The sequence below is a fragment of the Cervus elaphus genome, chromosome 9 (assembly GCF_910594005.1).
Source record: "Cervus elaphus chromosome 9, mCerEla1.1, whole genome shotgun sequence".
NCBI lineage: Eukaryota > Metazoa > Chordata > Mammalia > Artiodactyla > Cervidae > Cervus > Cervus elaphus.
The window spans coordinates 40,540,420-40,564,891 of record NC_057823.1 but is presented as its reverse complement, the minus strand read 5'-3'; the positions used below and the strand labels follow the sequence as shown (position 1 = coordinate 40,564,891).

The window sequence follows — 24,472 nt, the reverse complement described above, 5'->3', positions numbered from 1 at the left end:
ATATAAGTTGGGAGTCCTTGGCATATAGGTGTTATTGATAATCACAGAACAGAATGTGGTCCCAGAGAGTGAAAGTAGAGAGGGAAGTGCTGATGGCCATGTTGGAAAGCAAATGAGGAGCTTCGAAAAGAGGTGGAGAAGGAGAATTCAGTAGGGCAGGAGAAAGGATGGTGGAGAAGAAGCAGTCAGTGGGACAGCATGAAGTCACGGAGAAAAGGGAGTGTACCCTGACCAGAGCTGTTTCTAGGTAGGGAAAGAGGAAAGCTGAGAAATCACCATTGGTTGAATAACCTGGAAATCATTAGAGACCTTTTGAAGAGGGAATTAATTCAAAGGACTGGTGGGGACAAGAGCTTGACTGAGTGGGTTCAGGCGAGAATGGGAGGAACAACGGGGAGGAAGGGTGATAGACAACTCCAAGAAATTTTACCCTCAAGGAGAGTAGAATAAAAGAATAAAAGAGAGATTGCTGAAAAGTGATGTGAGATCAAGAGAAAATTTCTTTAAAGATGAGAACTCTTACATCAGTTGATGTAGTGAGGGGAATGATGCAGAAGAGGATGAAATATGATAATAGTGGAATGGGGAGAATAGTATTGGCCATGCCCTGAGGCGTGGACATCTATCTGTTCACTGGCAAACTTGGGTCCCTGCTCAGTTTCCCCTGCTGCCTGAGCTAGCCGCCTGGGCTGAGCACTGGGTCAAAGTGGGGACTCTGACATCCTCATTGGGGTCGCTGCCGGCTCTGGAGCGGGTAGCAGGACATAGTCCATCAGGACAGTCAGCACTTAGGTGGGGTCGCTGGGCTGCTGGCCGCTGACTGCAGGGGGTCGGCGGTAGGAATTGGTCAGGATTGAGAAACGATTGGGGCCAGAGCCAAGGGTCCCTCCACCTGTGTCGGTTGTCATTATTTTCTGCCTTCAGTGGAATGTTCTGCAAACTTAGCTTCATGCTCCCCTGTGTCCTCCTCAACTAAGCCCACCTCGAGCCCCCCCCCCCCCCTCAAACTCTCTACCAAATCCGTCCGATTTAGAAATTCTGGAGCCACCGATGGCTGTGCCTTACGGCAAACTGTGCCTATCTTCACGACGGCCCTGTGAAGCGAGTATTATTGTCCCATTTTTCCGAGTTGGAAACTAAGGTTCACAAGCCGACTCAGATCCAGATCTGTCTGGTTCCCAAGTAGACTTTCTTTTCGCTCCGCCAGCTGGAGGCGCAAAGGGCCAGGAACGCGGAGGGTTAGGCTCCCAAACTAGGTGTCCAGCAGCCGAGACCCGGCCCAGACTCCGCCCAGGCCCCGCCCCACCAACGCGACGAAGGAGGGCTGTGTCTTAGAGCTCAAAGCGAGATGGGACCTGATGATTGGGTGGGGCGGAAGGATTGGGTGGGGCTTCCCACTGCCCGGGCGACCGCGACTTTGAAGGGGGCGGGGCATCTGGCTCCGCCCCCCTACGCGGGCTCAAAGCGGATGGCAGCGGCGGGGGCGGGGTCAGAACTCGGGCGGCGGATCCCAGCCCGGCTCTTTGGAGCCCGCCGCGGAGCAGCGCCCCGGCGGGGCCCAGGAGGTACTTGCGACAGCGCGGGGTGTCTCGGGCCGGATCAGGTTGGGGGCAGAGGCCTAATGGGGACCACAGAGGGGGCTGGGGGTCGTAGCCAGCTCTGCACGTCCTCCGGTGGGCCGTCGCCCCTACCCCCGCCCCCGCCTTCCTGCGGCGAAGCCGGCTGCGGCGGGGCTGATTGGCGCCTGGGCCGCTTCCTGCGCCTGGGACTCGGCCAGTGCTTGGGGCCCAGACTAGGGCCCGGGGGAAACTGAGTCACGTTGGGACGGTAGCAGTCGTGTGTGGGAGGCAACACCCCCGCAGGGGTGCAGGATAAATCCGCTTCCTGGCCATGCTTTGGAATCCCAGCCCCCACCATTCCCCCCGGGGGCCGCGCCCCCGCCCAGAACCCAGAGCTCCCAGGGGTCCTGCCCTGGCTCTCGGTAGCTTCGACTGGGCTTGGAATGGCTAGGATTCGCTCCAGCCGCCTCCCTCCACCCCTCTCCACCCCTCCCCCTCGCGGCCCAAGCCCCCGTGTTCTCTCCACACAGTGTCAGTTTACACGCCTTATATAGTCCGAGCAGGCTCCAGCCGAGGCCTGCCTGTCGGGACCTGGGGGCGGGGGAGAGGAGCGCCGGCCCTGGACTGGCATTGCTGTCCAGACCAAGGCTCAAGACTGGCTGGGAAGGAGGTCATGCCAGAGTAGTCCTGTGGTCCACTCCTGGATGAGAGGAACCTGAAGACTGGATGCGGGCTCCCTTCACCGCCCCCCTCCCCCACCCCAGTCCTTTGGGGAAGGGGGGTTGCCCCTGTCTTTCCAAAGTGAGTCTGCCAGCTAGCAGTCCAGCCCGACCTAACAGGGTGCCCGCCTACCCTCCCCCTGGGTGTGCTCAGCGTCTGCCAGTGCTTGCCTGGCGCTAGTCCAAGGCTGGTGTCCAGAGTCGGGCCTTCCTGTGCACCCACCATGCATCACTCACCTTTTCTCTCCTCTCAGGAGCAGCACTATGGATTCCTTCAAGGTGGTGCTGGAGGGGCCAGCACCTTGGGGCTTCCGGCTACAGGGGGGCAAGGACTTCAATGTACCTCTCTCCATCTCCCGGGTGAGCCTAGATTGAGGGAAGGGTTCCCCTAGGGGTCTCTGGGTGCGCAGATCTCCAGTGGGTGGCAGGAGGAGTCTGAGCAGGAATGAGACCAGGAGGTGTCCAGGTCCAGAGCTGTGGGCACCTGCCACAAGGACTCCCAACTCGGTAGATACTGGGAAAGGAGCCCTCAGACTTCCACAGCACTGCGCCGCACCTTCTAGGCTCAGGAGTGTGCCCATTCTTCAGGAGGTGAGCCTGAGGTCTCCAAGAAGTGTCTGTAAACTGCTTGAGGAGCAATGCTTGGTGCTCGGCCTCTGGGAGGGCACTCTGACTGCAGGAGCTCACTTCATCCTCATTGCCACCTAAGGGATAGCAACTATCATCCTGTTTATTCAGATGAGATAACTCAAGACTCATTGAAGGGACTCTTTCATCAGTTCCATGGCAAAGCAGGCATGGGGCTTCAAACACAGGGTTGGCCTGCAGTTTTTGTGGGTGGATAAGCTTCTCCCCAGCCCAGGTGAGGACTTTTATCCCATTCACTGGTCCCATTCAGGATGCAGTGCTCTTTGGGTCTCTAGGGCTCTGACTTCCAACTCCTGAGAGCCTGTCCTGGTGGGGGTGGAGCTGGAGGCTGGCTCCTCCCTTGTGGCAGGGGGATTGCCTTATAAGCCCAAGAATGCAGCCCCATGCTGGGATAGCCAACTGGTGGCTGGAGTCTGCAGAGCTAAAGAAGGCTGGCCTAGGCCTGGAACTCTGAACCCCATCAGTGGGCCCCTCAGCCCATCACCAGGCTGTGGCTCTGACTGTGGGATCAGTTGTGGGACACAGGGAACAAAGTATCTGCCCTGAGAGAGTGAGGCCAGCCCTTGGGTTGGTGTCTCTTGACTGTAGTCTGGGGGTCAGGAGAGGGCGGGGACTTCCTGTCCCCATATCCGCTTGTCCAGAGAGGCCCACCCAGGCTCCTGGTCGGCAGGCAGCTATTGGCATGAAGCCCAGGGCAGGCACAGCCTGGAGGGGTCTAGAGAGCCCAGCTCGAGAGGGGCCCAAGGTAGAGTCTGTTGTAGTTGGGCTTGGTGGCCAGGACCTGCAGGCAGTCGCTGTTCCCAGGGACCCTTCCGCGCGGTTTCCTGGAAGCTGCTTTGCCAGCAAGGTAGCTAAGGGCACTGGTCTCCCTACTACATACCCCCAGCCCGTACATAATACTCAAGCCTTGCCAGCCCTGGGAACCCATCCTATACTCCCCTTCCTGGGAAAGTGCTGGTCAGTGTGGCTGGGAGCTTGGCTGACCTCTGAGCCTCAGTTTCTTCATTGGTGGGGATGGGCAACAAAGCAGCCTAAGGGATGGACTTTCAGATGTGGCCTGTTGGGGGCAGTCTGAGCTCGGGCTCTGTTAGCAGCCCCAGCATGTGGGTGGGGCCACCAGCTGAGCCCAGCCCTGGAGTTGGACCTAGGCCCTGGTGGGTGGGAGCGAGGGTGGTCTTTTCTGAGCTGGGCTGGGTCCCCTCCCTCTCTCCTGACCCTAGCATGGAGGAGGAGAGGGAGGGGCTAGGGCTGGCTGTAGGCCCAGGCCTGGGAGATGAGGTAACGTCTGGGACTTGGGGGTTGGGCTGCTCAGTGGAGCCCTCAGGCTGACTCACCCCCTACTCCGTGTAGTGTCCAGCCCCCTGGCTTTTTCTCTCCTTGGTCCCTTGGGCCTGCTTGCTTTTCTCTCCAGACACACCCCACCCCCCATCCCCAGGTCTCTTCTGTTCCTGTCTCCACCTCTGACCACTCCTCTGTCCCTCCTGTGTCCTCCTGTCCTCCCCATCCCAGAGAAGGAAGTAGTTGCCAGTTCCCCATCCCCTTTCTGGGAGCCAACAGCTCCAGCTCAACCGGAGACCCCCACCTCCGTGGGCTTAGCCCACACATCCTGGGAGCCAGCCTGTGTGGGTAGGGAGTGGCCAGACCAGGTTTCCCTTCTACTGACTCACTGTGACCTTGAATAAGTCACTTCCCCTCAAGGGCATCACTTCCCCATGCCTATTATAAGGGGTTGGATTGAACTAGAAGTAAGATAGGGGATCCAAGCCCCAAACCCAGCTTGAGGATCAGATAATCTTTCCATTCAGAGGGCTGTCCTCTGAGCCCCAGCTCTCAACAATTCCCTGGTGGCTCAGATGGTAAAGAATCTGCCTACAATGCAGGATACCTGGGTTTGATCCCTGGGTTGGGAAGACCCCCCTGGAGAAGGAAATGGCAACCCACTCCAGTATTCTTGCCTGCAGAATTTCATGGACAGAGGAGCTACAGTCCATGAGTTAACAAAGAGTCAGACACAACTGAGGGACTAACACTTTCACTTTACTTTTCTCAACAGAGGTGGCCTAATAGGGTGGAGCCTTAGAGTCAGGGTCCTGGCCGTGCCTCTTGAGTTGCTAGCTAGGCAACTAGAGGCAAGTTACTTAACCTCTCTGTTTTCCCATGTATAACATAGGTATATTCCCAGACTCTCCTCCACAGGATTTTTGGAGGATTCAGTATGTGGTAATACTAGGTACTTGATAAATGTAAACTGCTGTTAGTACTTAGCAAGTAAAGAAGGGGCCACCCAGCTGTCTTACCCTTCTGACTTCCTGAAGCGTGAGGTCGAGCCATCAAACTGAGCTCTCCCTTCTTACCCTAGTTCGATCAGTCTCGGTCTAATCCCTCTGCCACCTCTCTGGAACCTCTTACCTCCTCTCCCTGCCTGAGCTCCTGAGTATTGGCCCACCTGAGGAGCCTTATGGGGTCACAGGCAGCCTGTACTCTGCAAACCTCCCCGACTTGTGAAGTGTGATTCTGCTTCCCAGTACTTCCCCACAAGCCAGCTCAAGGCCAAGCCCGTTGCCAGATGGCCAGGCAGCCCTGTGGGCTTAGACTTATGAACCGCAGTGCTACTTCTGCCTGTGTTGTTGCCACTAGACTAGAGGACTAGGAGGGCCCAGTTGGGTTCTTCAGGGTCACCTATATCAAGACCCTGGGAAATACCCACCCTGGGCCTTAAAACTGGTGCTACCTAACCTTGAGAACAATTCTTTCAGCACTTGAGGTCTTCATCAGTATTGGATTCTCTCACACCCTACACAGCCCATTCCACTCTGTTTTCGCCAAAGCCCACCACTTCCCAGAAGTCATCTTCATGGTCTCAGCTCATGCTGCTGGCCGTTCCTTCCAGCCTATTACTCAGTTGCCACGGGAACCAGGGATTCCCAACGTGGAGCGCAAAGGATTGTGGGGAGAGGCTGATGTGGCAGTCGAGGGCTTGGGGTTGACACCCATATTTACAGCCCGTGAAGCCCCCAGCTGACACTCGGCCCTGTCTGGGCACTGATCACTGGGAACCTAGAGGTGATGGGGGGTATTTCTAGTGCTCCAAGGGTCCTGGTGGATCCCTGCAAATGGCACCAAGGCTGGGTGCTAGGAGTGTAAGAGGTGAGTGAGGGCTCGGGAGGAACTTGCCACATGCACAAGCCAGAGGGCAGGTCTGGTGGGTGGAATGACCTGGGCAAGAGGCCAGCAGAGACCTCAGAAGCTTCAGTTAGAGCGGAAACACTTGTGTTTTAGCCTGAAGGTGGCTGCATATTGATGTCAGCAGCTTCTGAACCGTGAGGAGGGTCCTTGGAGGTGAATGAATGTGTAAGCGGAGTGCTTGAGGTGATGGTGAAGCTCAAGCGAGCTCCACCCCCTCTCAGATGGCTTTAGTATCCAACAGTAGTCCAGAAACACGTTGAATGAAGAAACCCCTGGGTTCTGTGAGTGGGGCAGCTGAGGAAAGGCAGGGTTGGCTGCTATTTGCCTGAGTTTGGTCAGCAGAGTCTTGGTCCTCCATGACCCTCCATCTCTCCATAGCTCACCCCTGGGGGTAAAGCTGCACAGGCCGGCGTGGCCGTGGGTGACTGGGTGCTGAGTATTGATGGCGAGAACGCGGGGGGCCTCACACACATCGAAGCCCAGAACAAGATCCGTGCCTGCGGGGAGCGCCTTAGCCTCAGCCTCAGCAGGTAAGCCTGAGCTGAGCAGCCCTGACAGGTGGGCGTGCCCTTGGGCGTGGCCCATCATCAACGCTTCCCCTTCTCTTCTAGAGCTCAGCCGGCTCAGAGCAAACAGCAGAAGGTAGGGGATGGGCTTGGGATATGTGGGCAGCAGGAGGGGTGGGACTGGACATCCAGGCTCACCTGCCCTCCCTGGTGCAACCTTGGACTCCCCCCATCCCTGGCCGGGAGTAGAGGGTGGAGGCCAGAGCTGGGGAGTCTGGGAACTGGGAGTTGGGCCAGGGACTGCCGCACGGTCAGAGCACCATGCATGTCTGCCTGTCGGTCCATCCGTCTGCCTGCCTGCCTCCTTCCCTCTCTCCCGCCGGCCTGTGCTGCAAGCTGCACTAGCCCACCCGCCCTCGGACTGCGTGGGCTGAGATCATTGCTCCCAAATGGGTTCCTTGAAACCTGAGTCTCCCCCTCCCCGGAGCCTCAGGCCAGATGTGTGGGGGTAGGGCTGGAGTACCGCTGGCCTCTTCGTGCCAGGGGACGCCCCACTCTGGCCAGATCCCCCGCCTCCTCCCGCCCTGCCCGCCCTCCCCGCTCTGTCTCTGCCCAGGCCCTGGCCCCCGCCGCGGACCCCCCGCGGTACACCTTTGCACCCAGCGCCTCCCTCAACAAGACGGCCCGGCCTTTCGGGGCGAACCCGTCCGCAGACAGCACCCCGCAGCAGAATGGGTACGTCTGTCCTGCCCGTCCACGCTATGTCTCCACCTCCGCACGCCCGCCGGCTGCCCGCTGCTGCTCTGTCTGTGCTGCGCCCCAGCCTGGCCCGAACCGTGCGACAGCGACCCCTGGTGGCTGGGGCGGGTACTGCAGGCACAGGGATGTGGCTCCTGCCTTGGGCCGGCCCCCCTGGGGGCTGTGAGCAAGGCAGCGCCGCCCCCTACGCGGTGGTCGCCTGGGGTTGGGATTTGATGTTGGCCGACTGAGCCCAGATACTCAGTGCAGCCTTGCCCCTGGCTATTCTGACCCCTTGCCATCTTTCTTCCTCCCCTTGTCTATCTCTTTGTACCTTTATCTGTCCATCTGTCTTATTTCCTTCACAGGTGCAGACCCCTGACAAGTCAGTGAGCCCCCTCTGCCTGTCCCTCTCTTCCTTCCTTTTGGCACTCTGGGTGGTGGCCCCTCCCCACTCTGGCTGCCGTCCTTTAACCTTGATTGCCCTCCTGCCCTCTCACTTCCCTACCCCACCCCTCACCCAGCAGGGCCCTGGCCTTGCCCACCCCTCTTCCCGTCACTCGCCCACCTGTATCAAGTCCGGGGAGGGGCCGCCCCTGCTGCCCGTCCAGGCACGAGGTTCTGAGCCCCACCCTCCCCACAGACAGCCGCTCCGACCGCTGGTCCCAGATGCCAGCAAGCAGCGGCTGATGGAGGACACAGAGGACTGGCGGCCGAGGCCTGGGACAGGCCAGTCCCGTTCCTTCCGCATCCTCGCCCACCTCACGGGCACCGAGTTCAGTAAGTGCCAGCCCAGGGAAGGGCGGACTCCCCTCCTGGTCCCCCAGCCCGGGCCCGGGCTTCCGGCACCCTGTGACCCTCTACCAGGGCTCAGGGCTGGGGTGGCCTTCTGTCTGCTCTTGGTCAATGCCTGCCTCTGCCCTGTCAGTGCAAGACCCGGATGAGGAGCACATGAAGAAATCAAGGTAACAGGACCAGCTCCAGCCCCTCTTTCTCATTTCCGGCCTCTCCCATTCCAGCCCTGTCTGCTCCTGGCCATCCCTAGCCAGGGCTAGCCATTCTCCTTCCTTCCTTCCTTCGGGCCTCCCTCCCTGCCTCCCTTCCATCTCTCCTTCCTTCCACTTCCTCCTCCTTCTCTCTCTACCCCTCAGGGAAAAGTATGTCCTGGAGCTGCAGAGCCCACGCTACACCCGCCTCCGGGACTGGCATCACCAGCGCTCTGCCCATGTGCTCAACGTGCAGTCGTAGCCTGGTCCTCGCCGGCCGGCTGCCCTCTCTGCCTCTTTCTTGCTGTTCCTCCGCCCCAGGGCACCTCCCCTTGGCGCCTCCAGCTTCTGCCTACCTCACCCATCCCTTTTCTGCCCCTGGACTGAGCCTCCTGCTGGCCTGGCCCCAGCTGCCCTCCTGGCACAGGGCCCGGCTCCATCTGACACTGCTGCCTTCACTCTTTGCCCCTTCCTGCCAGGTCTGTGCTGGCTTTTTGGGCACGGAAATAAACATTCTCAGCCCTGCTTTCTCTGCCTCTCTTCTCTATCTTCGTGGACTTGGTTTGCATTTGGGGTCGGGGGTGTTAGATGGTTCAGATCCAGTGTGGGCCCTGCCAGTCTGGGTCTCAGTGGGTGGGGGTACCCAGCAAAAGGGGGCTCTGCCAGCAGAGAGACCCTCGTGAACGGCCCCAGAAGCGAGAGCCCTGCTTCACCTCCCAGCCCTGTGCGACAGACCAGCCAGCTGGAACCTGGCCAGGAGAAGTTGCCCTACCCATCCCTGCCCTGGGGGGACCTGGAGTCCTCTGCTCTCCTGCACCCAGGCATCTCTCATGGGGCCAGCAGGACCAAGCTTGGGGGGGTGGGGCCATGCCAGGAGCCTCGGCCGTGCAGGGCCTTGAATGACAGATCTTACAGCCAGGTGCCCAGGATGGAAGCCCCAACCCCAGCCTCAGCTACACCCCAGGAACCCTGGCCTGGTGAGAGAGCGTGGGCTTGGGCTTGGGGAAGGGTGGGTAACTACCAGAGGCATGGGGGGCGGGCCCCTCCAAGCTGCCCCGGGCTCTCCCCGCTGTTCTGCGGTGTCCCCGGGCACCCCCATGGAGCCACTTTTCCTGGCCTTGGCAGGCCCTGCCACCCCCAGTCCCACGAGCCGCCCACCCTGGGCTGTGGACCCTGCATTTGCTGAGCGCTATGCCCCGGACAAGACCAGCACGGTGCTGACCCGACACACGCAGCCAGCCACACCCACGCCTATGCAGAACCGCACCTCCATCGTGCAGGCCGCCGCTGGAGGGGGCCATGGCGGGGGCGGTGGCGGCGACGGCAAGACTCCCGTGTGCCACCAGTGCCACAGGGTCATCCGGTGGGTGGCCCCGTCCCTTCCCACCCCGGTCTTTTCCTGAACTGGAACTCCAGCCCTGGTGTCTTTCCGACCGCTGCTCCTCCCATCTGTCTCCCTACTCATCTCAGCTGCCCCCTGCTCAGCTTCTCTCCAACATTTGCCCTGGTGAAATGGAGGGGGTGCCAACGACACAGCCAAGCTGCAGCCCTAGACTCGCTGTTCTCTGGCCAGGAAGGGCCTCCCTGCTCCCAGCCCCCTCTGCCTTTCTCCTTCCTGCTCACTTGGTCTCTCTCTGCTAAGCCTCTTAAGTCCCTCCCTCTCTGCACTGCTCCCCAGGGACCAGCAGTCCCACAGCCCCCAGAATCAGATCTGTGTCAGGCCCCAGAGCCTTCCTAGTTCTCATCCCAGGCTCTGCCCTGCTCTCAACTCCTCTCAGCTCTTAACCTCTGGAAGGCACCCCCTCGTTCAGACATCCCCATTTATCTGGGACGGCCAGGTCCCTCTCCAGGCCAACGGGACGCAGTGGGCACCAGGCTCAGCTCAAGTGCCCACTGGCTTTCAGGGCTCACAGGTACTCCAGGCCTGCTGTCTCCCAGGACACCAACCCCTTGGGTTCAACTTATTAGGCTCAAGTCAGCAGTCCTCACCCAGTGTCACCTTCCTCCCTTTTCTGATGCTTCCCTTCTCCCACACCTCCTGTCATCAAAACAGTGCAGCTTTTAAAAATATTTATTTGGCTGCATCTGATCTTAGTTGCAGCACATGGAATCTTAGTCGCAGTGCATGGGCTCAGTTGCCCTGAGGCATGGGGGGATGTTAGTTCCCCAACTAGGGATTGAACCCGTGTCCCCTGCCTTGGGAGGCAAATTGTTAACCATTGCACCACCAGGGAAGTCCCATAACAGTCAGCTTTGTCTTGCTGTGTGATCTTAGGCAAGTCACCTTTCAAGCCTGTCTCTTCCCTATTTGGAGATGAAGAGAATGAACATTCCCTCCAAGGTTTCATAATAGGTGTGGGGTAAACCCTGTGGGGTGCTGGCCAGGAACCCCGACTTCATTTGCAGCCACTCCTGCTCATTGCCCTCGCTTTCCCCTGCAGGGGCCGCTACCTGGTGGCGCTGGGCCACGCATACCACCCTGAGGAGTTTGTGTGCAGCCAGTGTGGGAAGGTTCTGGAAGAGGGTGGCTTCTTCGAGGAGAAGGGGGCCATCTTCTGCCCACCCTGCTACGATGTGCGCTATGCACCCAGTTGTGCCAAGTGCAAGAAGAAGATCACCGGCGTGAGTGGGGCTGGCGGCTGGCGGGGGACTGGGAAGGCAAGCCTGACTCTTCAGCATTGAGGAGTGTTGAGCAGCAACTGGGCTGGGGGGCTGTCCCTGCAGGACCCCGTTGGAACCTTACTAGCCTCACAATCAGGCTACTGTATCGATCTCACTTTACATTAGCCAGGACTGTCTTAACAGGTGACCTAAATCCTAACTTTTAGGGGCTCAAGCAGGAGAGAATTGGCGCCAATAATCAGAAAGGCTGAGGGATGCTAACTTCTGGCCAAGTTGAATGCAGATCCTGAGGTTGTCAGGAGTCTTTTCTGCCACTTGCCTCTGGTTTCATCTGTGTTGGCTTTGATCCCAGCATGCTTTTCCCTAGAAAGCGGCAAAGGTGCTGCTACATCAATGGCTCCAGGGTTAAATCTCCCCAGGTTAGCACCACAGAGAGAAAGAGAGCAGCTCTGTGCCATCGAGTCCCAGTGCTGATGCTCATTGGCCTGGCTGGCTTCACATGCCCATCTCTGAACCAAGCCCTGTGACTCTAGTTGGCCAGGCCCAGGTGACGCTCACCCCTGGAACAGGGTCTGGTGACCTTGCCTGAACCATAGGACTGGTTCCTTGAACATAAAACCAGGGTGACATTACCCCAAGGTGAGTGCTAGTCAGGCCAAAACAAGAGATGGCTACTGTGTTAGGATTGCATTCAGCTTCAGTAATAGAAAAAACTCCAGTATAGAGATTGAAACAGAAGGGGTAATGTTTACTTCAGTTGCAAGAATTCCAGGGGTGGAAGAGCAGCTCATGGATGGCTTTAGGCTTTTCCTGTGTTTTAGTTCTGAAATCCTTAGCCTCTAGGCCTTTGTCCTCAAGTTTATGGATGCCAGATGACTGCTCAAGCCCCAGGCTCACATTCTTGTTGCAGGTGGGAATCCGAGGGAAGGAGCAGGAGTCTTCTTTTAATGAGGTTTTGCCTCTTGGCTCTGGAAGAAAAACCAGGAACTTGCATCTTTATCTCAGTTGTTGGAATTGTTATTGTATGGGCACCTGGGCCAGTGAGGGAAGCTGGCAAATCCAGTATTTTAGCTACTGTCCTCTATAAGAGAGGAAGGCAAAAGAGGGGGTTGCGACTGGCTTTTGAGAGGCTAATGCAATCTGCTGCCCTGAATGCGAATGCGTATGAAAAACGGAGTCTCTGAAGATAGGCTTGAAGGACACAGAACTATTGATTTGCAAAGGCAGAAATTTAGGTTCAAAAACTTGTGATTCAAAATCCTATTCTTGGTGATTTCCTGATGGTCCAGTGGCTAAGACTCTGTGCTCCCAATGCAGGGGGCCTGGGTTCGATTCCTGGTCAGGGAACTATATCCCCTGTGCCACAACTAAGACCCCATGCAGCCAAATAAATAAATACATATGTTAAAAACCTATTCTTTAAAAAAAGTCCTGTTCTTCCTACTGAGTCTAAATATGTAGCAGAGCCTGGCCTGGTCTCCTGGAGGGCAACCTAGCTGCCACCTGGAGCTGGGCCTGGGACTTGGGTCAGCACATGTTATGGGCTGAGAGTGATGCCCTGTCTACCATCTCCCATTCATTGTGGACAGTGCCCCACATTGGGAATGCCCTGTGAAAAGACAGGCATGGTCCTGCCCCCAGGAACTCACACAGAGGAAGGGGACTCCAAGAGTGTCGAGGGTGAGCAGCCTAAGGAAGGAGGAGCGTAACAGGCAGGGTGACAAGTTGAGGGGGGTTCAGCTGTGCCTGTGTGGAAGCTGAAGTGCAGAGAGAGGCAGAAACTGCCCAAGGCTACAGAGCATGAGGGCCAAACCGGAGCAGCACCAGGCACTGCGGACTTCCAGCACTCATGCGTCTCCCTATTTTTGGATCCATGGGCAGAGCTTCCGGATGTGGCCAGAGAGCTCTGTGCATGTGTGTGTGCTAAGTCGCTTCAGTCGGGTCTGACTCTGTGACCCTATGGGCTGTAGCCCGCCAGGCTCCTCTGTCCATGGAGACTCTCCAGGCAAGAATACTGAAGTGGGTTGCCATGCCTTCCTCCAGGGGATTTTCCCAACCCAGGGATCGAACCTGCGTCTCTTACATCTCCTGCATTGGCAGGAGGGTTCTTTACCACTAGCACTACCTGGGAAGCCCAGAGAGCTCCGTAGTAATGGTCATATTAGTGATAACTGCCTTGACCACAAGTGACAGAAAAAATAATGACAGCTGTTTCTCACCTAAGGAAGTGGAGAGGTGGGCAGTCTGGGACATGTAGGCAGATCCAGGCTCCTGTCTCTTGTTTCTCCAACATCTTAGCATTGACTTACTTACCACTCATAGTCCAAGATACGTCTTGAGCTTCAGGCAAAATTTCCACGCTCCAGTCGGCTTGCTGTTCAGTTGCTTAGTGGTGTCAAACTCTTTACAACCCCATGGACTGCAGCACGCCAGGTTTTCCTGTCCTTCACTATCTCCCAGAGTTTGCTCAAACTCAGGTCCATTGAGTTGGTGATGCCGTCCAACCATCTCGTCCTCTGTCGTCCGCTTCTCCTCCTGCCTTCAATCTTTCTGAGCATCAGGGTCTTTTCCAATGAGTCAGCTCTTCATATCAGGTGGCCAGAGTACTGGAGCTTCAGCTTTAGCATCAATCCTTCCAATGAATATTCAAGGTTGATTTCCTTTAGGATTGACCGGTTTGATCCCCTTGCAGTCCAAGGGACTCTCAAGAGTCTTCTCCAGCACCACAGCTCAAAAGCATCTATTCTTTAGCGTTCAGCCTTCTTTATGGTCTAATTCTTACACCTGTACATGACTGTTGGAAAACTATAGCTTTGGTTATACAGACCTTTGTCAGGAAAGTGATGTCTCTGCTTTTTATTTTATTTTATTTTATTTTTTTACTTTTATTTGCATTTATTTCCTGCGGCATTTATTCCCGGGCCATAAGTTTTTGTCTTTTTCAGTTTCTTCTGGGATATCTTTTTCTTCTGTGCAGCCTCCTCTTCTGGTTTAGGAACAATCTGTTTTTCAGTAAGGATCATCTCGATGTGGCAGGGAGAGCTCGTGTAGGGGTTGATCTGACCGTGAGCTCTGTAAGTCCTGCGCCGCATCCTGGGGGCTTTGTTCACTTGGATGTGCTCAATGACCAGAGAATCTACATCTAAGCCCTTAAGCTCAGCATTACTCTCTGCATTTTTGAGCATGTGTAGTAAAAATTCAGCACTCTTTTTGGGCCACCGACCCTGCGTCCAGCCCCACTGTTTGGCCTGTGCACACCTACCAACTCCACCATTGTAACGACGGAATGGCACACATTGCTTCTTTAAAGTGACGTCTTTCAGATACTTGGTGGCTTTTCGAATATGCATACCCTTTATGGCCTGGGCAGTTTCACGAGTATTCTTAAAGTGAACACGAAGATTTGAACCTCTTGATTTGCATGATTTTGTGGGGTTTTCTGGGTCGAGTGAATAGTGCACCATTTTTAGGGGTCAGCCGCTTACCGGAAAAGCGATGTCTCTGCTTTTTAATATGCTGTCTAAGTTCATCATAGCTTTTCTACCAAGGAACAAGCACCTACCTGTCTTCTAACAAGCACCTGGCTGCCGTCACTGTCCACAGTGATTCTGGAGCCCAAGAAATAAAGTCTGTCACTGTTTCCATTTTTTTCCCAGTCTATTTGCCATGAAATGGTGGGACTGCATGCCATGATCTTAGTTTTTTGAATGTTGAGTTTTAAGCCAGCTTTTTCATTTTCCTCTTTCTCTTTCATCAAGAGGCTCTTTAATTCCTTCTTGCCTTCTGCCATTAGGGTGGTATCATCTGTATATCTGAGGTTGTTGATATTTCTCTCAGCAAGCTTGATTTCAGCTTGTGATTTATCCAGCCTGGTATTTTGCATCATGTACTCTGCATTTAAGTTAAATAAGCAGGGTGACAATATGCAACCTTGACGTACTTCTTTCCCAATTTTGAGCCAGTCCATTGTTCCATGTATGGTTCTAACTGTCGCTTCTTGACCTGCATACAGATTTCTCAGGAGGCAGGTCAGGTGGTCTGGTATTCCCATCTCTTTAAGAATTTTCCACAGTTTGTTGTGATTCACACAGTCAAAGGCTTTAGCATAGTCAATGAAGCAGAAGCTTTTCTGGAATTTTCTTGCTTTTTCTATGCTCCAACGGATGTTGGCAATTTGATCACTGGTTCCTCTACTTTTCTAATCCACCTTGTACATCTGGAAGTTCTTGGTTCACATACTGTTGAAGCCTAGCTTGAGGGATTTTGAGCATTACCTTGCTAGCGTGTGAAATGAGCACAATTATGTGGTAGTTTGAACATTCTTTGGCATTGCCCTTTGGAATTAGAATGAAAACTGACCTTTTCCAGTCCTCTGGTCACTGCTGCATTTTCCAAATTTGTTGACATATTGAGTGCAGCACGTTAATAGCATCATCTTTTAGGATTTGAAATAGCTCAGCTGGAATTCCATTACCTCCATTAGCTTTGTTCATAGAAATGCTTCCTAAGGCCTACTTGACTATACTCCAGGATGTCTAGCTCTAGGTAAGTGACCACACCGTCATGGTTATCCGAGTCATTAAAACCTTTTTGTACAGTTTGTATATTCTTGCCACCTCTTCTTAATCTCTTCTGCTTCTGTTAGGTCCTTGCCGTTTCTGTCCTTTATTGTGCCCATCTTCACATGAAATATTCCCTTGCTATCTCTTAATTTTCTTGAAGAGATTTCTAGTCCCATTCTATTGTTTTCCTCTATTTCTTTGCACTGTTCACTTAAGAAGGCTTTCTTATCTCTTCCTGCTAGTCTTTGGAACTCTGCATTCAGTTGGGTGTATTTTTCTCCTTTGCCTTTCATTTCTCTTCTTTTCTCAGCAGGAAATTGGAAAAGGAAGAAGGAGTGGAAGGTTCTTAGGAGCCATCTTTAGAAGATGAGTTCACTTCAGTCGCTCAGTCGTGTCCATCTCTTTGCGACCCCATAGACTACAGCACGCCAGTGAAGGACAGGGAACTGTCCTTCAGCTCCTGGAGCTTGCTCAAACCCATGTCCATCGAGTCGGTGATGCCATCCAACCATCTCATTCTCTGCTGTCCCCTTCTCTTCCTGCCCTCAATCTTTTCCAGCATCAGGGTCTTTTCCAATGAGTCAGTTCTTCGCATCAGGTCACCAAAGTACTGGAGTTTCAGCTTTGGCATCAGTCCTTCCAATGAATATTCAGAACTGATTTCCTTTTGGATTGGGCTGTGGGTGCCATCCAACCCTTCTGCTTCCATCCCATAGCCCAGAACTCAGTCACATGACATTACTGAGCTGCAAGGGAGGCTGGGAAATGTAGTCTGTTTGGTACAGCTGTGTGCCCAGCAAAAAGTGAGGATTCCATCAGTAGACTGGAAGGGGAGAAAGGATGTCATCACAGTTTTGTGTTGTGGGTCATTTTCTATGTGTGGGCATCCAGCTTGACAATTATAGTATGAAGTCAGTTTGATTATTCTCATCTTACAGATGAGGAAATTTTGCCCAAGATTACAGTCATTTCCCCACCAGCCTAACTGATAGCGTGTTGGACTGTTCTATCAGAATGGGCTGGCACCCAGGACCTTTCATTTTTAAATTTTATTTATTTTTGGCTGCACTAAGTCTTCCATTGCTGTGCAGGGTTTTCTCTATTTGCAGCAAGCAGGGGCTACTCTCTAGTTGTGGTGTATGAGCTTCTCATCGAGGTGGCTTCTCTTGTTGCGGAGCACAGGCTCACTAGTAATGGCACACAGGCTTAGGTGGCCCATGGCATGCGGGATCTTCCCTGACCGGGGACTGAACCAGTGTCCCCTGCATTGGCAGGCAGACACTCAACCACTGGACCACCAGGGAAGTCCCCCCAGGACCTTTCTTAAGCTGGCATCTGGATTTGCTTCCCACAGATCAAGGCCCTTATGTTCTGTTCACTGACAGCCCCGCCTGCATTACATCGCACTCTCGTCCTGCCCTGCCCCAGTTCTAGGTGGACAAAGTTATTGCCCAGGCTGCAGCTACAGAGGCAAGGCTGACGGAGCCTGACTAGCTCCTGGGTCCTAGAGTATGCCCAGAGTGAGGTGGTGAGCCCTGCTCCTGTCCCAGCCCAGTGGTTCCACATGTGGCCCAGGGGCACTCAGCTTCCCCTCTTGCAGGGGCTGACAGACCACACCCTCCAGCGGGGTCGGTGGTGGGGTGTGTGCGGGGGGATGGGCAGGAACCTACCTGTCCCAGTTTACCAAGGGCTTCAGGCTCTTAGAGCTCAGAGCATGGGGAAGCACAGGACCATCTGGTTGATTCAGCAGACTTGGAGGGGAGCTCTGGGGGATGGGATGGACACTTTAGAGGGGACGTGTCCTAGTCTGGGGACCCTCTGGAAGACTGTTGTCAAGCCTTACCACTCACCACCAGCCCCCGTCACTCCGGTGCTTCACCGACACAGGCAGCTCCATCTTGCCAATGCAATGTTACCTTCACCGCAGGGCCTTTGCACGGGCTGTACTCTGCTAGAAATACCCTTTAGCACTCTCTTTACCTCATTCCTTCTCATCTGCGATTCAAATAACACTTCCTCAGGGGCACTTCCCCTGATACCCACCCTTCCCACCTGGCCAGGCTCCGCACTGTTTGCTTACTACCCTCCAATCCTTTTGTCCCATCCCTTCTCCAGTGTGAAATTCATGGGCCGGGACCAGGGCTCTTTTGCTTATGTGTAATGCTGTACCTCATGTATAGGAAGGGCTTCCCTGATGGCTCAGATGGTAAAGAGTCTGCCTGCAATGCATGAGACCTGGGTTTGATCCCTGGGTCAGGAAGATTCCCTGGAGGAGGGCATGACAACCCACTCCAGTATTCTTGCCTGGAGAATTCTATGGACAGAGGAGCCTGGCGGGCTACAGTCCATGGGGTCGCAAAGAGTAGGACGTGACTGAGTGACTAACACACTAACACATGTATAGAAAGTGGTCACTTAATACTCGAAGGAGTGAATGCAAGTGGCCTCTAAGCTGAACTTAATCATCAGTAAGCATTAGCTTGGACAAGGGTCAGGAGAGAATGCTCCAAGCAGAGGGAACAGCTTGTGTCACAAGGCAACACCCGGGGAGGGTGTGAGACGGGGTGGAATTCAGGGCAGGGCCATGTTAGGGGTTCCGGAGATGGGGACTGCTGAGGTCAGATGTGCCTCAGTGTGCTTCCCCTGGGGCAGGGGGAGACAACTGGAGGAGGGGGATGGAACCGCTAGGCCTGGGTTAGGGTGATGGGACGGCAGGGGCAGACAGATGTAGGAAGCTTTGGGCATAAGGTAGACATGGAGAACTGGCTCAGAGACCTGCCTCCCTGCCCACACGCCCACTGGGCCCAGCTCTGGGCTCCCCATGCTCCTGCCGAGACTCTGTCCTGTTGACCCACAGCTAAGTTCCTTCCCCCAGCCCTTGTCTTCTCCTTGCAAAGAGGCAACACCAGGCAATGGGAAGAGCCAACTTTGGAGTGAGCCAGACTTGGGCTTGAAACACATTTCCGTCATCTATTGACTGTGTCCACTTTCTCTGGACCTTGCTAAAATGGGAGTGGCAGTAACTTCCTGGCCAGGCTGGTTGTGAGGTATATGTGAGAAATGACAGGTTTTTTTTTGGACTGTGCCACACGCCTTGTGGCATTTTAGTTGCCCAACCACGGATTGAACCTGCACCTTCAGCAGTGAGAGTGGTGAATCCGAACAACTGGACCACCGGGGAATTCCCGAGACAGTCTCTGTAGTGGGCGCAGACAGGCCAGCTGAGAGCTAGGTGCTCCCCATACTTAGGTCTTGCTTTGTCCACTCTGTCTCTTTCCTTATTATTTTTTTTTAATAGTTTCTACTTAAAACTTATTAATTTTTGGCTGTGCTGGGTCTTCATTGCTGCTCGAGAGCCTCCTCTAGTTGCTATAAGCAGGGGCTACTCTTCGTTGTGGTGCATGGGCCTCTTCCTGTGTCGGTTTCTCTTGCTGCAGAGCAAGGGCTCTGGGGCACAGTCTCAGTAGTTGGAGGTGTATGGGTCTGGCTACCTCTGCAGCAGGTGGAATTTTCCCTGACCAGGGATTGAACCTGTGTCTCCTGCATTGGCAGGTGGATTCTTAACCACTGGACCACCAGGGAAGTCTTTTTTCCAAGACTGGTTTATTTATTTATTTTTGGCTGCTCTGGGTCTTCGCTGCTGCGCACAGGCTTTCTCTAGCTGCGGTGAGTGGGGGCTGCTCTCTGGCTGTGGTGCGCAGGCTTCTTGTTGCGGTTCTTCTCCTGTGGTGGCACGTGGGCTCTAGGGCACACAGGCTTCAGTGGTGGCAGTTTGAGGGCTCAGTAGTTGTGGCGCACAGTCTTGGTTGTCCCTCGGCATATGGGATCTTCCTGGTCCAGGGATCCAACTTGTGTCCTCTGCATTGGCAGGCAGACTCCTAACCAGACCATGAGAGAAGCCTCTGTTTCATTTTTAAGGTAATAGCCAATATTGAAAAATTGGATTTGACTTTAACACCTGGATTTCAACCTGAGCCTTGTAGGCATTCCTGAATGAAAGCGGTCAGCACCACCCCTGCACATGGACCACGTGCTCTCCCATGACACAGTCCCCACCTTGTCCCACTGTGTATGCCACCTGGCCTTGGCAGGCATTGGGTCTGGTACCCCTGGCCTCAGATGTGGGACCATCCTTACGGCAACCCGGCAAAGCTGGGATCAGGCTCCCAGTTCAGCAGTGAAGGAGCCAAGTGTCATGAGGAGGTAAAGCTGTTGGGCAAGCCACCCAGCTAAGATCTGGCTGAACCCACGATCTGACATCCCCTGGGGCTCCACACTGCCTTCTGCCTGCCCCAGGAGTGAGTGCTGCTCACCCGGTTGGCCCCAGGGAGAGCTCAGCCCACCTGTGGCCTCTGCTCTGTCAGGCCTCCAGTAGAGCAGGTTAACTTAGCTCACAAGCACTCATGATGCCTACCCATGGGCCAGGCACTGTTGGGATACACCAGCTAACAGAAACGTTAATAGTTCAAGCCCTCCGGGACCTCATACTAGATCGGGAAGAAGGCGGTGGGGAGCAGACAATAAGCAAGAGACATAAGAGGTAAATTACCTGGTGGTATGCTAGTGTGGGGGGCTTCCCTAATGGCTCAGATGGTAAAGAATCCGCCTGCAATGCAGAGACCCAGGTTCGCATGGGTCAGGAAGATCACCTGGAGAAGGGAATGGCAACCCACTCCAGTATCCTTGCCTGGAGAATTCCATGGACAGAGGAGCCTGGCGGGCTATAGTCCACAGGGTCGCAAAGAGTCAGACATGACTGAGTGGCTAACACACACGCACACACGTTAGTATGGGAAGAAAGTGCAGGGTTCAAGCTATTGGAAGCATGACTTTGGGAAGCGGGGTTGGCATATGAGCTAATCGTGTCAGCGTGGGCCTCAAGGAGAAGGTGATCTTTGGGCAGAATCTTGAAGGGGGTGAGGGCTGAGCCTAGCACATATCTGGGCCAAGCAGTCCAGGTAGAGGGGGCAGCTGGTAGGAAGCCCTAAGATGGTGTGCCCAGTGCATCAGCCGTGGACAAGAGGTCACATGGGGAGAGCAGAGGGACGGAAGCCAGTCTTGCTGGCCTCTGGGCCTTTCCCCGGGCTTTGCCCTTTGCTCAGAGCAATGCAGACCAGGCAGGGATTCAAGCAGAGGAGAAGCTGGCCGAGCACAGGTTGATATCAGGCTGTCGGGCAGAGGAAGGAGCACAGAAGCCAGTTTTGTGCACTTATCCAGGTCAGAGGTGCCCAAGGCTCACATTCCACATCAGGGAGGCTGTGAGAAGTGGCCAGTATCTGGATGCATCTTGAAGGAGAGCCCGGCCGGATTTCGGAGTGGATCCGAAATAAGGGACAAAGCAAGGAATTTGTCCCATGCAGATGGAGTCACCATCCATTGAGACAGAGACGCTGTGGGAATGTGCAAGGCCTAGCGTGTGGAGATTGGGAGCAGAACTTCAGATGCAGCATAGTGAACAACCACCAGGCTTCCCTCGTAACTCAACTGGCAAAGAATCCTCCTGCAATGCAGGAGATCCCCAGTTCGATTCCTGGGTTGGGAAGATCACCTGGAGAAGAGATAGGCTGCCCACTCCAGTATTCATGGGCTTCCCGGGTGGCTCAGATGGTAAAGAATCCTCCTGCAATGAGGGAGACCTAGGTTCGATCCCTGGGTTGGGACAATCCCCTGGAGGAGGGCGTGGCAACCCACTTCAGTGTTCTTGCCTGGAGAATCCCCATGGACGGAGGAGCCTGGCAGGCTACAGTCCATGGGGTTGCAAAGAGTCAGACATGACTAAGCACAGCACAGCACAGTGGATGCCTCGGGGTTGGAGAGAGAAAGTGGGAGCAGTGGATGTGCAGATAAATCATTTATCTGGAAAGAAAGAGGGCCCCAGCCAGCCTGCCTATGTCCTGGACTCTGGAGAGGAGGGTGCCAAGTGACTGTTGCTTCCTCATAGGAAATCATGCACGCCCTGAAGATGACCTGGCACGTGCATTGCTTCACCTGTGCGGCCTGCAAGACACCCATTCGGAACAGGGCCTTCTATATGGAGGAAGGGGCTCCCTACTGCGAGCGAGGTATGGGCTGGGACAGGTGAGAAGGTGGTGCTGGGTGAGGGGGCGGGGTGTGGGCAGGGGAGAACCCAAGTCCCCCCCCCCCCCCCGCCCCACTTTTCTTCTCTCTGTGTCTCCAGACTATGAGAAGATGTTTGGCACAAAATGCCGAGGCTGTGACTTCAAGATTGATGCTGGGGACCGCTTCCTGGAGGCGCTGGGCTTCAGCTGGCATGATACGTGCTTCGTGTGCGCAGTAAGTACCCCTCTTCGGACTCAGGCCCTGTCCCCAGAGCCTCGTGTTCTTCACCTGCCTCCCTCCCACCCCTGCCTCTGGGATTCCTAAGAGGTTGGGAAGGGCCCTCTCCTGCTTCCCCCACCCCTTGTAACTGCACCTTGGCCGTTCCCAGATATGTCAGATCAACCTGGAAGGAAAGACTTTCTACTCCAAGAAGGACAAGCCCCTTTGCAAGAGCCACGCCTTCTCCCATGTGTGAGCCCCTCCCACTCTTTGCTGCCCACCCCAGCCTAGCCAACCCGAGGGGTTTGCTGATTCTGGAACCATTGCCCCAGATTTCTGGGTAGGGCTAGCAAAAGTTGCCCCGACCCCAACTCCTGGCCTGAGCCTGGGGTCCCCTGGGCCCCACCCCCATCACCTCCCCCCACTCCCTCCACCACCTCCGCACACTGGTGCTGGCCACACCGGCCCCCGCTCACGTCCAGTGCTACAATAAATCTGTCTCCAGCTGCGTCTGGTGTGTGCCTCCCCCTGTGCATCAAGAAAGGTGGGATCTGAGGCCTGTAGCAGGGGTGGAGATTAAATTCTCCAGGGCTGACCATCCTGGTGGTCCCATGATGGGGACAGGGAGGACTCATGGTCAGCAGGAGAAGGCAAAGGGGAATCTCACGTGCTGGGCCCAGGACCCACAGAAGTTGGGGGTGCCTGGTCTGGCTTGGCTTGGCAGTCAGAGAAGAGGAGTTGGAGGGGCATCCTCAGGGGTGTAACGTGGAAAGTGGTACACCCAAGTGAGGGTCCACAGGGGCTGCTGCCATCGTATGCTGCAGGCAAAGAAAGGGGGCTGGAGAAGGCAGCCTCCCAGTTCTGGAAATGCCAGGATGCCTGGAAGTGCCAGGATGAGGAGCTGGGACTGCTTCCTGAGGGCATGGTGGGGAGAGCCAGGCAAGAATGTTCAGATCTGTGTTGTAGAAAGAGCCCCTGGAAGCCATGAGCAGAGCAGAAGGAGGGAGCCTGGGAGGAGGGGCAGGGCTCAGGGGAAGGAAGGCGCAACAAGCCACATGGCAGCGACTGGTCCAGGCCTGGAGCAGAGACGTGGGGGATGAGAGGTGAGAAGAGGAAGGACGGCACCGGAGTATACCAGTCATTCCTCCCGTTGTCTCACGCAGCAACCCTGTGGGGTGTCTGCACGTAGTCTCACCTTATAGATGAAAGCTTAGGAGACCTGACCAGAGCTGCACTGCCCCTGAGCACACGAGCCAGGCCTGAAGCTGGGCACACCGTCCTGAGACTGGCTGGCGCTGAGCGCCACACTCCTGGGATGCCTCTGCAGAGCTCGCCTCTGCTTGCTGCCTCCAACGCTGGAGGCTCTGGCGGTGGCCCCATCTTTCCCTGGGGCCTCCTGCATCCCACTGGTGCCCTCCACTACCCCAAGGGGACTGTCATCAATCCTACTCCAGGCCTGAACTGGAGGGGGACTGAGGAGAGGCCCCAGACTAGACCAGGAGAACATGGTGCGCCCATAGCCACCTGTCCTCCAGGGCTCGCTGGCATGAGGAACTTTATAGCACATCTGAAGTTGTTGGCGTTCTTAGCAGGTACCCAGGCCTGTTTCCTTTAAGAGAAGAGCAGGGCCTCTGTGCCGTGTCTTCTCAAGGACCCCTGGAGCAGGAGTGCGGGACTTTGCGTGTCACTTTCCTGATATCTTACCAGCGTCTAAAACTGCCTAGAACACAGTGGATGCCCAATGAATGTTTGTTGAATGACTGAATGAGGTGCCTACAAGACATTTAGGAGACAAATCCAGGAAGCAACTGAAGATTCGAGTCTAGATACACCTTGGATTAAATTTGGGAGTGAGTTCAGGGCAGTTATCGCAGATATTCATCCTTTATCACAGATGTTCAGAGAGGGGCCCCGGCAGGTCACATGAGTAAAGCAGGTAGGATGTGGTTTTCTTTCAACATAGACATTCCTAGCATATTCAGTGAAGAGTATCTCACTTCCACAAGGAAGTGTACTCTCTCCCTTTTCTCTTGAACCGTGAAGACCTCCCAGTCCATCCTTGGTTTCCATGGATACAAGCCAGCAAGAGCACAAGGGCGGATGGTTAAGTGCTGGTCTGTGGGGAGCCTTCTGGGGGCAGCCGTGTGGGAATGCTGAACTGTGGCCAGACCTGCCAGCTTACCAACAACATCCAGAGATCGACACTTTTATGTGAAATTTGGTTTGTCAATGTTGGCAACTAAGAGATTTTTTAAAATCTTATTTAAAAAAATATATAACGTGGACCAAACCCAGTGTGATGATAGGCCCCAGCCTGGAGAAGATAGGCGAGATGGGGAAGCAGCAGCATCACAGGGCAGGGCAGAGAAAGCAAAAGGAGCCGCCAGAAGTGGAGGACCACAGCCTCTGGAGGGAGGGAGTTTGGGGCAGGGAAGCCCGGGTGGGCAGGAGTGTTTTTAGAAGTGTCAGCCAGGCAGATAAGGCCAAGGAGTCCCCATGGCATTTTGCAACAAGGTGATGTTTGCCATCATATCACTTTTGCTGAGAGCTGGGGCCAGTGCCAGGATTGGAGGAAGAAGGGGAGGGTGTAGAGAGTGAGTCGACGAGAGAGTGTGGACAGCTGTCTTAAAAGGCTTCACTGTGGTGGGCCCTGAGGACCTCTAGCAG

At 55.1% G+C, this 24,472-nt stretch overlaps 1 protein-coding gene and 1 pseudogene across 3 annotated transcripts; one reads left to right on the top strand and one right to left on the bottom strand.

Annotated features, from left to right (window-relative positions):
* The first annotated feature begins 1,456 nt into the window (after window positions 1–1,456).
* PDLIM7 (PDZ and LIM domain 7) lies at window positions 1,457–22,315 on the top strand. 3 transcript variants are annotated; one of them, XM_043912399.1, is made up of 13 exons: window positions 1,457–1,565; window positions 2,533–2,638; window positions 6,491–6,642; window positions 6,724–6,754; window positions 7,235–7,353; window positions 8,000–8,136; window positions 8,285–8,321; window positions 9,258–9,319; window positions 9,468–9,705; window positions 10,784–10,964; window positions 21,468–21,588; window positions 21,705–21,820; window positions 21,975–22,315. In XM_043912399.1, the coding sequence occupies exons 2-13, from the start codon at window positions 2,543–2,545 to the stop codon at window positions 22,059–22,061; spliced, it is 1,377 nt and encodes a 458-aa protein (XP_043768334.1). In that variant the 5' UTR covers window positions 1,457–1,565; window positions 2,533–2,542; the 3' UTR covers window positions 22,062–22,315. The 3 variants fall into 3 exon arrangements, with proteins under 3 accessions (XP_043768334.1, XP_043768335.1, XP_043768336.1); XM_043912400.1 differs by lacking the exon at window positions 7,235–7,353 and adding an exon at window positions 7,725–7,741 and having other exon boundaries at window positions 1,488–1,565; XM_043912401.1 differs by lacking the exons at window positions 9,258–9,319; window positions 9,468–9,705; window positions 10,784–10,964; ... (1 more) ...; window positions 21,705–21,820; window positions 21,975–22,315 and adding an exon at window positions 8,508–8,867 and having other exon boundaries at window positions 1,488–1,565.
* Window positions 13,876–14,452, bottom strand: LOC122699934 (annotated as a pseudogene).
* Window positions 22,316–24,472: the final 2,157 nt, after the last annotated feature.

Excerpts from the sequence above, each read along its gene's own strand:
- PDLIM7 (XM_043912399.1), top strand. The coding sequence starts at position 2,543 with ATGGATTCCTTCAAGGTGGTGCTGGAGGGGCCAGCACCTTGGGGCTTC. Across the intron at positions 9,320-9,467 it reads ACCCCAGGAACCCTGGCCTG|GCCCTGCCACCCCCAGTCCC; the intron begins GTGAGAGAGCGT and ends TGGCCTTGGCAG. Across the intron at positions 9,706-10,783 it reads CAGTGCCACAGGGTCATCCG|GGGCCGCTACCTGGTGGCGC; the intron begins GTGGGTGGCCCC and ends TTTCCCCTGCAG.